General features: G+C 36.9%; 1 protein-coding gene across 5 annotated transcripts in view; it reads right to left on the minus strand.

The window, feature by feature from the left end:
- Window positions 1-15,286, minus strand: part of CDKAL1 (CDKAL1 threonylcarbamoyladenosine tRNA methylthiotransferase) — a 629,466-nt gene that overhangs the window by 145,328 nt on the left and 468,852 nt on the right. For all 5 annotated transcript variants that reach the window (XM_081827610.1, XM_081827609.1, XM_081827611.1 and 2 more), the window contains one exon: window positions 8,041-8,221. In XM_081827610.1, the coding sequence (XP_081683736.1) occupies window positions 8,041-8,221 (181 nt within the window). The remainder of the gene's footprint in view (window positions 1-8,040; window positions 8,222-15,286) is intronic.

A 15,286-nucleotide genomic window follows, 5' to 3' on the forward strand; every position in this document is an offset into this window, starting at 1 on the left:
GTTGTTAAGCAGTTTCATCAAGTACCTGAGAGAAATAGGCAATTATTAATTTTTGGTAAATTTAAGAGAGCCATGAAGAGTCAGTGCACATCATATATCCTCTCCTGGACTGCAGATCTCTAAAGTCTCATCATTAATGTTTAATTCCCCTTATTCAAGGTTCTGAAAGTTATAAGGTGAACCTCTTCTGGGCTGCAGTTTTTACCTGGAGCATAATTACAGAAGGTAGAGAAGTCCTGTAGACTGCCTTGTATCTCCCCCCTACCCCAGAAAAGATATGTGGAAGTACTTCACCCCTGACACCCCAGCATGTAGCTTTATCTGAAAAGAGGGTCACTGCAGAGGTACCTAATTAAGATGAGGAGTAGGGTGGGTCCCTAATCAAATCCAACAGGGGTCCTTATAAGGAGACAGTCATGGGAAGACAGCTACACAGGGACACCATGTGACAATGGAGAAGAGACTGAAATTATGCATCTGCAAGTGGAGGAAAGCGATTACCAGTAACCTGAGCAGAGCTAAGAAGGAAAGATTCTAATACATGGTCCAGAGGGAGCAGGGGGCCTGCTTTCAACTTCTCATTTCTCGAACTGTGAGGCAATAAATGTCTGCTGTGTTAAAATGAAAGCCATGGAAAGACATGGAGCAAACTTAAATGCATGTTACTAAGTGAAATGAGCCAATCCGAAAAGGCTACATATTGTATGACTGCAACTCTATGACATTCTGGAAAAGGCAAAACGATGACGACAGTAAGCATCAATGGTCGCCAGGTGTTAGGGGAAGGGAGGGATGACCAGGTGGAACACAGAGCAGGGAAGAGCAGTGAAACTAGTCTGCCTGATACTCTAACAGCGGATGCATGTAATTACACATTGTCCAAACCCATAGAATATATAACACCGAGAACAGAATGTAATGTAAGCTACGGAGTCCGGGTGATAATGATGTGTCAGTGTAGGTTCATCAATGTTAACAAATGGGGTGGGATGTTGACACTGGGGGAGGCTGTACGTGTGTGGACAGGGAGTCCATGGGAAGTCTGTGTACTTCCCACGCAATTTTGCTGTAAACCTAAAACTGCTCTAAAGTATAAAGTCTAAAACAGTAAAAGAGGTTCTGCTATACCAGGACTGGGTTATTAAGATCTAAAAATGTAAAGAAGACGTTAAGGGGTTATGTTTAAAAGATAAAAGACAAGAGGAAAAGCAAAAGCATCAGCAAAAGCTGATTTTATGTAGTTAGTCTTGCTTCTGGCTAAGGCAAATGAGCTTGTATCAGACCAGTGATCTTGCCAAGAACAATTAGAAAAGGTGAATAAAAATATATAATATGTCCTGTTTCAACCTCAAAAACTAGCAAGACAGGGAGGACCTTGAGAGAAGGGAAGTCCATGAGCTTAACACTTGGAGCCACTTTTCCCTTCTACGTGTTTATCAGTTTGTAAGCAGTGGCCGGGAGGCTGAGGAGCCAGGCGAAAGCTAAGAGACTTAGAGACTATGCAGAGCCTTCGGCATTCTCATGAGCCTGGGGAGACAAAAATGCCCTGGTAAGCACCACAGAATATCAGATGAGGCCCTGAAGAGGTACACTGGATGTGGCTTTCTACCAGCCCACAAGAGCGGACTATGGGCATCTCTTCCCAATTCCATGTTCATGTGTGCCACACAGGTAGTTGGAAACTGGCAGCAGTAGATGTATTTACATTATGGAAATGAGCAAATGCTACAAGGAAGAAGCCTTCCCACTGAGAGTCAGTCATTCAATACCCAGCACACCACTGGCTGCATTCAAAAAGGAAGGGCAAACCAGAAATAAACCAATCCTCAGAAAGGCTGAGAAACAGATTCAAAAATCAATCTCAGACCAATTAAAATAATCAATCCTTACCTGAGAGCCTGGTAGAAGCACAATGAAATCCTCTTGGAGAAAGATACATTACTGTCTAGAACCTATCGTTTCATTTTGTTTTTTAAACAAACAATGGTCACCATTTAACAAAAATGATCAGGTACATGGAAAGAAAAGACATGATCAAAATCAAGAAAAAAAAAAAAAAAAGGACAACAGAAACAACCAATATTAGATCCAGATACTGGAGAATTCAGAATGAGCTTTAAGATAACTGAGTAATATGTTCAAAAAATACAAAGGAAAATATGAGGAATTTTATTAGAACACTAGAATCCATGAAGAAAAAAAGTCAAATCGTACTGCTAGAAGAAGAAGAAATAAATTAACTAAAAATTAGAAATTCCATAGATGGGTTGGACAGCTGATTGAACACAGATGAAGAGAAGCTTAGTGAACTAGAAGAGCACCTCACAAATATTAATGCATACACAAATCACCTGGAGACGCAGACCCTGACCGAGAAGGTCTGGGGTGGCAGCCCTGTGGTGACAGCAGTGTCCCTCCTCCAGGGACCATGGCATGTTACTTCTGCTGTTGTTGGCCCAGTGACTGCTGTGAGTATCAGGAAACTAAAAAACAGGCAAAGAGAAAAAAAATCCAGAAACCCAAAGAGAATAAAGAATGAAAAGTATAAAGAAGGACAGCGTAGACATTGGGGAACATAATGAAAATATCTAACATATATAATTGAAATCCCAGGAGGGATAGAAAATGGAGCCAAAGGAACACCTGAAGAGAGAATGGCTGACGTTTTGCAAAGTTGATGAAAGAGACTGGGGTGGAGTAAAGAAGCCCCAAGAGTTCCAAGCATGATACAAAGAAAAGTATCCAGCAGGGGGCTACAGGAGAGAAGGGCTTGGATCATAAAGATCTATAGATGTGGCTTTGGTCTAACAGAACCAACTCTAGGGAAATCTAGGTAAGACTCACAAAGGTTTTGAGAAAATTGTGCCACCCTCCATGAAAAAAGCAAAGATGACTCAGCAGCAGAACCAAGAAACCAAAGGGCAGAGCATATATTACATTAACAGTCCCAGGGCTTATTTAGAGTCTGTACCCTGGTTGGAGCTGAGGGGTTAAGGGAGTTTGTGGGGCCATCTTGGAGTTCTCCTTACCGTATTAGGCAATTCTGTCAAACATTTAAGGAAGAAATAATACAAATTCTATACAAACTCTTCCACAAAAATGTAGAGAAAGAAATACTTTCCAGTTCATTCTGTGAGGCCAACTTTACTCTCATACCAAAATTAAGAAGACATCACGAGAAAACTACAGATCAAATCCTCCACAAACAAAGATGCAAAAGTTCTTCACAAAATTTTAGCAAATTAACTAAAATAGTATATCAAAAGTAATACATTATGACCAAATGAAGTTTCTCCCAGGAATGCAAGGTTGATTTAAACATCTGAAACCATTCAGTATAGTTCATAAACAGATTTAACACAAAACAAACTATATGATTATTTCAGTAGTTGAAGAGAAAGTGATGAAGTTCAATTCCATTCATGATTAAAACACACACACACACGCACATGCATGGGCACACACAAGCATGCACACGCACACATACACACATGCGCACATGCTCACACACACAAGCACACACACAAATTCTGGGTAAATTAGGAACAGAAAGGAACTTCCCTAATCCCAAAACCATAGTCAACTTTTATACTGAATGGAGAAATTCTGAAGACTCTTCTGGGTTTGGGAAGAAGAGATAAATGGCCAATTCAATTCAACAGCGTACTGTAAGTCCCAGCCAGTGCAGTAAGACAAGAAATAAAAGTTATGAAGATCAGAACTGCAACTATCAGCAGATGATGTAATTGTATACATAGAAAACTCTGAAGAAAGATCTATAGAGAAATTATTAGAATTACTAAGTGAAATTAGCAAAGTTGACAGATGAAAGATAAACATACTAAAATCAACCACATTTTTGGGGCGCCTGGGTGGCTCAGTTGGTTAAGCGACTGCCTTCGGCTCAGGTCATGATCCTGGAGTCCCTGGATCGAGTCCCACATCGGGCTTCCTGCTCGGCAGGGAGTCTGCTTCTCCCTCTGACCCTCCCCTCTCTCATGTGCTCTCTCTCATTCTCTCTCTCTCAAATAAATAAATAAAATCTTTAAAAAAAATAAATAAATAAAAATAAAATAAAATCAACCACATTTTTAAATAGCAATAACAATCAAAAAAATGAAAATTAGTCATTCCAATAGTAGCCAGGGAACACGCATGCAGGAACAGAACTGATAAATGATGTGCAAGGCTCGTATACAGAAAACTATAAAACATTACTGAGAGAAATTAGAGAAGATTAAAATAAAGAAGAGATACTTTATTCAAAGATGGGGAACCAGATATTATTACAATGTCAATTTCCCCCCAAGTGATCTATAATCAAAACAATCTCAATCAAAATGCCAGTAAAATATTTTGGTGTAAGTTGACAAAATTAGAAAGGCAAAGGGCCAAGAGTAGTTAGGACAATGTTCAAGAAAAAGAGAGTTGAGAGGCGTATACAGCAGTGTCAATAGCTATTATAAAACTATGATAATTAACATTGTGATCTGGTAGAAAGATGGACAAACAGATCAAAAAACCTGAGTAAAGTTCCAGGAGAGATGCACACATATAGACAGACACCTGATTTATGATAAAGGGGACCAGGAAGAGAGTGGGGCAAGGATGAGATTCCATAAGTGGCATTAGTGCAAGTGGATATCCCCATAGAAAACAAAACAAAACAAAGCAAAACTCTTGACCTCCACACCTCATGGTAAAACACAGACACATTCCAGGTGGATTAAAGATCTAAAGGTAAAAGGCAAAATAATAAAATTTCTGGATGAGTACACTGAGGGGTGTATTCATGGTGGTATGGGGAAGTAACCTGAAACAGGACCCAAAAGCACCAAAACAAAAGGAAAAATACTGACAAATTCTACCATATTAAAATGGACAATGTCTGGTCTTCAAAAGACACCAGTAAGAAAGTGAAAAGACTGGTTACAGAAGGAAGAAGATATTTAAATTACCATGACTAACAAGGGACTTGAACTCCGAATGCACAAATAATTCCTACAAATCAGAGGAAGGGGGCTGGGGGTGGGGGACAAAGGAAAGAGGTAAACCAACAGATAAATGGGCAAAAGGTTTGAATAGAGACTTCATGAAAAATTATATCCAAATATCCAATCAACATAAAAGCAGCATTCGATATCATTAGTTAACAGGGAACTATAAAACCACAGTTAGATTACAGTACATTCCTATCAATATGGCTAGTAACAGAAACATAACAATGACAAGTGTTGGCAAGAATACGGAGCTACTAGCATGTTTATATATTGCTGATGGAATGTAAATTTACTCAAGTATTTGGGAAAACTATTTGGCAATACAAAGCAGATCCACTGTATTTCCTATGACCCAGAGATTCCACTTCTTGCTACACACCCAGCAGACATGTTTGCGTAGATGAGTCAGACAAAAGGTCTAAACAACGCGGACAGCAGTATCAGTTGCTATACTAATAGGAAGGCTGGACATACCCAATTCTCTTTTCACATGAGGATGGATAAATGTGCGTGCAAAGGAATACTATATAGCAATGACAATGGATGAACCATAGCTACCTGCAAAAACAGACTAGTCTCACCAACATAATATTGATAAAAAAACAAAAAACAAAAAACCCGGGGGCTGGCGGGAGATGCTCCAGGACAGCCGGTGCCTGACTATTTCAGGACAGATCAGAAGGACTGTCACAATGCCTGAAATAAATACTGACAATCCCAGTGAGCAACAGGTTCAACTCCGGGCAGAGAGACATATAGATGTTTCAGACGTGAAATCTTAGGAAAGCTGTATTATCCTCAAAAGCAGTATAATAATAAACAATGAAGAAAGGGATGAAAATTATTTATTGACCAAGCTAAATGTTTTATAAAAGTCAGTAGAAAAAGCCATTTCTTGTTAACCCTGAACAGTGAACTTAAGACTTCAGGCAAGAACTGTGTGGCAAATATTAATTTTACTGAAACACAAGGACAATAAAAAGAATTACCACATTAAACACACAAAAAGCCAGACATTCAAACACTCATGAATTCTTCCCTTTATATCAAGTTTAACAACAGGGCAAATGAAGGTCTGAGGTTAACATAAGGGATAGTGGTTTCTGGTAGGGAATGGGAAGGGCAGGATGGGGAGCTCTGGGCTACTGGTAACATTCTGTTTCTTCCTTTTCCCCGGGGGGGGGTGCGGGGGGGACACGGGAGCATTCACTTTAGAAAAACGTACATGTACAGCTGTACATGTTTCTGTGGGTATGTTACAAATCAAAAACCTTTCTTATTAAAGAAGTAAAGTTTAAGTAAGAATGGACTGAACTCTAAGGACAAGAGATCAGTAGTTTCCAGGACGTGGGGAGGGAGGGAGGAAGGAGCTACAAGAAAGTAAAAAGGACATTCTGTAGAGCTGTTGGAACCATTCCAGCCCTCAACTGTGGGAGCAGTTACACTAGTGGGTGCATTTGCCAAAATTCGAAGAACTGCAGACCAAAAAAAGGGAATTTTGCCATATGCAATAAAAGCAATTATAATTTAGGGCGCCTGGGTGGCTCAGTTGGTTAAGCGACTGCCTTCGGCTCAGGTCATGATCCTGGAGTCCCTGGATCGAGTCCCGCATCGGGCTCCCTGCTCGGCAGGGAGTCTGCTTCTCCCTCTGACCCTCCCCCCTCTCGTGCTCTCTCTCTCAAATAAATAAAATCTTTAAAAAAAAAAAAAAAGCAATTATAATTTAGATATAAAAATAAGGAATTAATTTGACTTATTTCTATGTTTGTGAAAAGTTGACTGTCCATGGTGTGATAATCTGCTTTCTTCATGGATTAAATTAGAAATAAAATTAAACAGTCTACCTGTGAAACGTTTTCTTACTTTGTATACACAGAAACTTGTCAAGTAAAAATGTCAAAATTTTTGAGAAAACAAAGAATGATATTCACTTCAGTTTTATTGGGGAAAACAGACTTTAAAATATATTATATCTATCTATATATACAAATAAAAAATATATTTGGTTTTTCAACCAAATGTTGAAATAAAAAATCTGTATGTTTTATGTTTGATATTCACATATGGCATAATAGAAAAAAATAACAAGCTCTGGGTTATTCCTTTTAGTATTTATTCATGTAAGCTTTGAGGAAAATTAATGGTAGAGCATAATTTCTTTTAGTTATTTGAAACAAAACAAAAATTTCAGTTAAAAACATATGACTTCCTCTTAAAGCTTATTAACATTTTTTCATCTTTAGCCAACAAATCTAGAAACTAAATTACTTTAAGAACATTAATTTCTGAGGCATTCTGGAAAACAGGTTGCCTTTACTGGATCTCAAACTTTTTCACATTCATTTTAAATTATCTTATTCTAATACATTTCTGAACATGTAAGGATGAAATTAAGTTGAGGTTCATTTGTGTAAAAGCAACACAAATCTGAAATAGACAGATGGATGGCAAACATCAAATCTATTCCATGGAAAAAGAGGGAAGACGTGGGGCCCCCAGTAAGTAACAAATTACGGAACTCAGCTAAACATGAAGCTTCTTTTGCTCTCAGATATCTAAATGTTGCCTTCTTTTCAAATATCCAAGATTTCTCTTAGCAACACAGGTGATACCAGATTATTATTTTTCCCCAGTGTCATCTGAATCCCACTCCTCAAAAGAAAAAAAGGTGATATTTTAGTTGCCTAAAGTTATTCAAGTCATCCAATATTCCCCTGCCCCTGGCCCCATCTTGAAAAACTCTCTAAATTGTTTAACTTAAAAGTGATACTACGAGCCAGTTGTGTCTATTTATTTGAGAGAGAAAGAGCACAAGCAAGGGGAGCGGCAGAGGCAGAGGGAGAGGCAGGCTCCCCGCCGAGCAGGGAGCCCGATGCGGGGCTCCATCCCAGGACCCCGGGACCGTGACCTGAGCCGAAGGCAGACGCCCGACTGAGCCAGCCGGGCGCCCCTGAACCAGTCGTGTTAAGGGAGGCAAGCGAGCTGCCTTTTTGTAGCTACTGGCTGATGAACCCAATACTTTGCAAGAGAAATATCTTACCACTTGTGCTGGAACCTGTGGGATTTTTGCAGCAGGAGTTCCTGGTCTTGGGTAAAACTGGTTAATAAAGAGGCTTGGAAATTTGTACTCTTCCACAAGCTTCACTGTTTCTTGAAAATCTTGATCTGTTTCTCCAGGAAAACCACAGATAATATCTGTAGCAAGAGTTATTCCAGGAACTCTAGAAAATAACACGACAAAAATGTAGAAAGCTGAATACAATCCATAATTATTCTATTTCTCTGACATTTTAAATGCCATAATTCCTTTTAAAATTAAATTTTTTTAGGAAAGGGACATTTGCAAAGAGTATTTATAGAGTCCTAAATATTAAAAAAGTTTATGGGCAACAGTGGCCCCTGTCATCCTCAAGGGACACTCATTTTTAATTCTTTTGAATGTTTCTTTGTTCTTTTTTTCTATATTTTAAAACCCATGCTTATTCTGCTATTTCCAGACTTACTGATTTTTAAGCAATATTTACTAACTTCTCTAGTATGGTAAATGAGGATTTAGCCCCTTAAACAACTCTCTCTCTCCCCTCCTAACATAATCAATGCACAGTTGTTGTTGTTTCTTTTTAAGATTTTATTTATTTATTTGACAGAGAGAGACACAGCGAGAGCAGGAACACAAGCAGGGGGAGTGGGAGAAGGAGAAGCAGGCTTCCCACCGAGCAGGGAGCCTGATGTGGGGCTCGATCCCAGGACCCTGGAATGATGGCCTGAGCAGAAGGCAGACGCTCAGTGACTGAGCCACCCAGGCGCCCCATCACTGCACAGTTTTAAAATTAATTGCATTTCCATTAGTATAACTGCAAAGATATTGTTCACTGCAGAGCCAATTGGTATACTTCATCATGTTTTCTTTTGCTACAATGTTTAATTTTTCCAAGAGTTAATAACACTCTTTTAAATAAATTTTTGCCTCATATTCCAGGTACCTATGTTCACGTTTTCTAGAAGCTCCATGAGATCCATCAAAAACCAATACTATTTGCCAAACACTCAATGTACTATATACATAATTCACGGATTCTATTTTTTTCTGCTGGAAATGCCACTCCTACTTTCTTCAAGTGTGTGTTGCTTTCATAACAAACCGGGTGTCATCCATCCTTCTTTGTTCTTTGGTTTCTTTCTTTCTTTCTTCTTCTTTTTTTTTTTTCATTTCCCTTTTTCCTGAATGCTATGTATTCTTATTTCTTTATTATTCTGCTTAATTCTGCTGAAGCACTCTTTCAGAAACTTCACCAAAAAGAATGCCAGGGAAATTCTGTTGTTATTGTCTTAGCCTATCTGAACACGTCTTCATCCGTACCACTGACTGATGGTGTGGTTGTGCTCAGCACTCCAAAGTGAAAAACACTGGCCCTCAGGATTTCGTATTCTTTCTTTTTTTTTCAAGCTGGCAAGGTTCTGATGAGATGTCCAGATTCACTCATACAAACTTCTTTCTACGTGCTCCACTCTCTTTTTGAAAGCTTTTAGGATATTTATTTTATTCTTGATGTTTTTACATTTCATGATAATAGGCCTTGGATTAGGCATGTAAATCTTTGTACAGAGCACAACCTGGACACTCATGGTCTTTCGGTCTAGCACATTTTCTTATGTTACCATTTAATCATTTGTTTTAGAGATGCAACATCTTTCTTCATCTTTCTAAAGGCACCAATTAAAATTTTTGTACAAGTTTTCCTCTGCTCACTGCAACTGTGCCCATTTCCTCCAGGTTCTCATATGTTGGTCCCTCTCATTCATGGCTGACACTTGCCATCAATAAATAGCGACTCTGCCCTTTAATATTAAAGAATAAATCATCAAAAGCTTCTCATCATAGATTGATTGGGTAACAAGCTGCCTTTGTTTTTGATAAGCCCACATGTTAGCATCTTGGATGTCCTTTCTCTGTGGCTGAGGAGTTTCTCCATCAGTATGCTACAATATTCTACTGTGTATTAACAGTATAACAATAACAAAATAACATGAACAGTATTCACAACTCCAGTATTATTCTCAACCCATAAACAATAGGAAAAATAGCCTCAAACATCACAAACCATAGGATACCTGCCTATATCAATTTTTCTATCTCCTAAATGTAGTTCTATATGGATGAATAAGACAGTTTATCTCATTTAAATATGTTAGATATTTGGGGGCATAAAAGAGAACAAAGAATATGACAAAGGGAAGTCAAATTATTGGCTGCCTAATACAAATAGCATCATAAAAACAACAGTTTTTCCACATCAGGTTTGGATAATACTTTAATGCCTGTGTGAAAGGAGAATGACATTTATTTTAAAAAATATGTCTTTCTTGATTTCTACTTAGTCTCATCCAGCTATTAATTTGGCTGACCTTGAATTAGTGAGATAAGTTCCAAAGGCTGGAGCTTTTCTCTGTGATGGTAAATAGAAAAAAGAGGTAATATGCATAAGAGAAAAATGAAACTGTATTTGAAAAAAAAAAACTTTATTTTTTATTCTGATACAAAAACATTCTTTCTCCTTCAAGGGTGATTATCAAAATTACATTTCAAAGTCATGAAAAACATGTTTTTGCAGTAAGCAGTAGATAAAAAGACCATTTTCTAGACTTAACTAAAGCATGAGGAATAGAAAAAGTATGTCAATAATTTTAATTAGAAAATGTTTACACTTGACTTATAACTACTCCTGAACAAAAGAAATCCACAACTAAAACTATAAGTAATAGATCATAGCAGAAATGACAGAAGAGTCCAGCTCCCCTAGGAAATTAAAAAAAAAAAAAAATCTTCGAAACTGCCTGTGAAATATTACAGAAACCAAGACAATTGGTTATTGTCCTAGGCTATGAATTGCAATGAACTTGGCACTAGATTATGGGGTATTCCCAAAGGAAAGTACCTTACTGATTCGCCTCCCCCCAGTCCTCCTTGATCCAGGATAGCTGAGCTCAGTATTACGCAAGACCTGCTTACTTTGGCACGAAGGTCACCAGTGAGAAAAGACAAAACTTTACAGAAGTCATCTTAAATGTTAAAAAAGGGGATGTTCAATGTGTGAATATATCTGATAATCTACGCAAAAAGCTGACTGATAACAAGGGAAAGGGTAGGTAAACTATGAATTTGTGAAAGACCTAGGTTAGCCAGGATTTAAAAGTAAAAGCAGTTTAACTGGTTTCAAAGTATGTAAGAATATAAACTGATTTAAAAGTAAAAGCAGTTTAACTGGTTTCAAAGTATGTAATAATATAAACTGATTGCCTATAAAATGTCTTCAAAGTAAAGACTACACTTTAATGTTAGATGAGGCTCATCTATACATTAATTTTATATACGCAAATGATGCTTTTAAAAATAATTTGGCTTCTTAGGTGAACCAACTAAAAAAACTCATATTTACACTGTTAATTTGCCTAGGTAAATAATTCTCCTCAGTTCATAAGAAAATCAAGGAAGTCTGAAGTGGACCCAATTCTAAATTAATTGTATATGATTTAAGTGGCTATGAAGAAATTATAAGGAGTGTAAAATAGAACATTAATCCAAATATTTAATATGCTAATTGTGAATAAATGCTGTTTTTGAGAAGCAATGAATTTTCACAATACTAAAATTTTTTTAAATGATCATTTCCACATGTGTATTGAAGCTGTGAGTCTAATGAATATAATTACCAGGTATTCTATGTTTTTAAAATTTAAAACACCTTCTATATTTATGTTTTCATAGCAGTACTGGAGAATAATTCTGAAAGAAGATGAAAATGAAAATGTTCAATTATCTTAAACATATGCATTCCGACCCAATATTTTTTCTGATGTATACAAGCTTTTTACTGGCAAAATGGGTTCATTAAGTAACTTGGGAATAGCATTGAGGAGAAAGATTTCAATGAGGCCTCTCCCTTGGCAAAGGTGTTGCTATGATCAGTTATGCAAATCTATCAGGAGGGTATCAGGAGAGTACGACCTCTTAGCTGGCCCTAGGCTAGGATTTAAGAGAGCCCCAAATATTTAAAGACTTTATTATTTACCATGAATAAAAATAAACACATACATACACCTACTTAACTACTTAACATGCTGTACTTTAAATTTTTTTTTTTTTCATTAAGATTTTTTATTTATTTTCGAGAGAGAGAATGAGAGGGAGGAGGGTCAGAGGGAGAAGCAGACTCCCCGCCGAGCAGGGAGCCCGATGCGGGACTCGATCCCGGGACTCCAGGATCATGACCTGAGCCGAAGCAGTCGCCTAACCAACTGAGCCACCCAGGCGCCCAATGAAACTTTATTTATTTTTTTTTATAAAGATTTTATTTATTATTTGACAGAGAGAGAATGAGAGAGAGAGAGAGCACATGAGAGGGGGGAGGGTCAGAGGGAGAAGCAGACTCCCTGCTGAGCAGGGAGCCCGATGTGGGACTTGATCCTGGGACTCCAGGATCATGACCTGAGCCAAAGGCAGTCGCTTAACCGACTGAGCCACCCAGGCGCCCTAACATGCTGTACTTTAATCATCTCAAGACTTTCGCTTGCAATTTGGTGTTTTACTGGCAAAAAATGAGAAAAGGATGATTCTATTCATGCTTAGAATGATAAATGAGCTTCAAATTCCACATGTGAAAAAATTAATACTTATACATGTGCTATTTACCTCAAAAGAAAGAAATAAAAATAATCGGAAAAAGAATCAAATCCATTACAATGATTAGGTATAAACATGATTAAAAAAAACTTTTTTTGGTTCTGAATGAAAGTAAAAACATATCTCAAACTATGGGATACAGCTTAAAGACGTGCTTAGAGAGAAATTAATTGACTTAAATGTCTGTGTTCAAAAGAGGTAAACTCAATAACCTCAGCTTCCACCTCAAGAAGCTAAAAAAGAGGAGCAAATCAAACTCAAAGACAGACAAAAAATAAATTACTAAATAAAGGTTAAAAAATAAATCAACCAAATAGAAAATAGAGAAAAAAATCAATAAAAGTAGAGGTGTCTTTTTGAGAAAAACAATGTAATTACTAAACTTAGCTAGACTGAGAAGAAAAAAGAAGACACAAGGACCAACTTCGGGCCTGAGGGAGGAGGCAGCACCACAGGTGCTAGCAATAGTAAAGAAGTACTAAGGGTGTATTTATTACAATTTTATGCCAATAAATTAAAAATTTAAGCTGAAATGGGCCTATTCTTTAAAAGACATAAATTATAAAAACTGACTCAAGAAGAAACAGAAAATCAAAACAGTCTTTCATCTATTACAAAAACTGAATTTGTAATTAAAAATCTTGCCATCAAAAGAATACAAAACAACCCAGACCCAGATGGCTTCACTGGTGAATTATATCAAACATTTAAGAAAGAATAAAACCAATTCCATAGAAAGTATTTCAAAGATAAATGGGAAAGGAACTCATTGTATAAGCCCAGCAATAGCCAATATAAAAACCAGAGAAAGAGATCAGAAATAAACTCCAGACCAAAATCTTTTTTTAAGATTTTATTTATTTATTTGAGAGAAAGAGAGATAAAGAGAGTGCATGCATGCACTCAAGCAGGGGGAGGAGCAGAGGGGGAGGGAGATAATCTCCAGCAGACTCCATAATCCCACAGCCCCGAGATCATGACCTGAGCCAAAACCAACAGTTGGACACTCAACTGACTGAGCCACCCAGGCACCCCGAGACCAGTATCTTTTATGAATATAGAGACACTTAACAAAATATTAGCAAACTGAGCCCAAAAACATATAAAAAGAATTATTTATCATGATCAAGTTTTAATCCCAGGAATGCAAAGTTGGTTTGACAAACAGATCTTAATTAATGCAGTAAGCCATATTAAAAGGATAAAACCTCCATGGTGATCTCAGTACATGCAGAAAACTCAGTTGACAAATCCAACACCCATTCATGATAAAAAACTCTCTGTAAACAAGGAAAACTATCTCAACCTGACAAAGAGTCTACAGCTATTCTCATAGCTATTGGTGAAAGACTGGATACCTTTCCACTCAGATTATTAACAAGGCAAGGATTTATGTTCTTACTTCTACAACTCAATATATTATGAAGGTTCTAGTCAGTGCAAGAAAGGCAAGAAGAAGATATTACAGGCATATAGGTTGAAAGAGCAAAAGTAAACTTTTTTTTTTGCAGGTTCTATGATCTTGTATGTGGAAACTCAAAGTAATACAATAAACCTACTAGAATAAGCGAGTTTAGCAGAGCTAAAGATTAATATATAAAAGTCTAGTGTACTTTTTACATTAGTAATGAACAATTAGAAAATGAAATCAAGGGAAGAATTCCATTCACAATAGCATAAAAAATACTTAGAATAAATTTGGAAAGTGGAAGACCTATACTCTAGAAACAGAGAAATTAAGGAGATTTTCTTAAAATTTACTGCACCCCCCACACCACTCGTGCTCCCTCTCTCATGTGCTGTCTCTCTCTCTCAAATAAATAAAATCTTTAAAAATAAATAAATAGGTAATATCTAAATAAATGGAAAAATACCTAATTTTCACAGATTGGAGGATTTTACTGCTGTTAAGATTGCATGTGTCCTCAAATTGATACACAGATTCAATTCAACCGCTATCAAAATACCAGCATATTTTTCTGTAGAAATTGACAAGCTGATTCTAAAGTTTATATGGAAATGCAAAGAACTTAGAGTGGCCAAAGCAATTTTGAAAAAGAACAAAGTTGGCAGAATGGATGAATCTGACTTAAAGACTTACTATAAAGCTACAGTAATCACAACAGTGTGGTATTAGTATAAGGACAGATTAATGGGATGGAAGAACAAAGTCCAAAAATATACCCATACATTTATACATTTATGGTTACTTAATTTTAATAAAATTGTCAAAGCAATTCAACGAGATCAAAAGACAATGTTTTCAATAAATCATGCTAGAGCAAATGGATGTCATATGCAAAAGCAAACAAACAAACAAAGGAACTTACTGGACACTTACCTTACACAAAAAGCACTTCAATATCAATCTCAGATCTAAATGTAAGAGCTAGAATTACTAAGTTTCCAGAAGAAATATGGGAAAAAATCTTTGTGACCTCAATGAAGTTAGGCAAAGATTTTTTTCTTTTCTTTTTTTTTAAATTTTTTTATTGTTATGTTAATCACCATACATTACATCATTAGTTTTTGACGTAGTGTTCCATGATTCATTGTTTGTGCATAACACCCAGTGCTCCATGCAGAACATGCCCTCTTTAATACC

This window comes from Leptonychotes weddellii, chromosome 8 (assembly GCF_054177405.1).
Source record: "Leptonychotes weddellii isolate Sample4059 chromosome 8, ASM5417740v2, whole genome shotgun sequence".
NCBI lineage: Eukaryota > Metazoa > Chordata > Mammalia > Carnivora > Phocidae > Leptonychotes > Leptonychotes weddellii.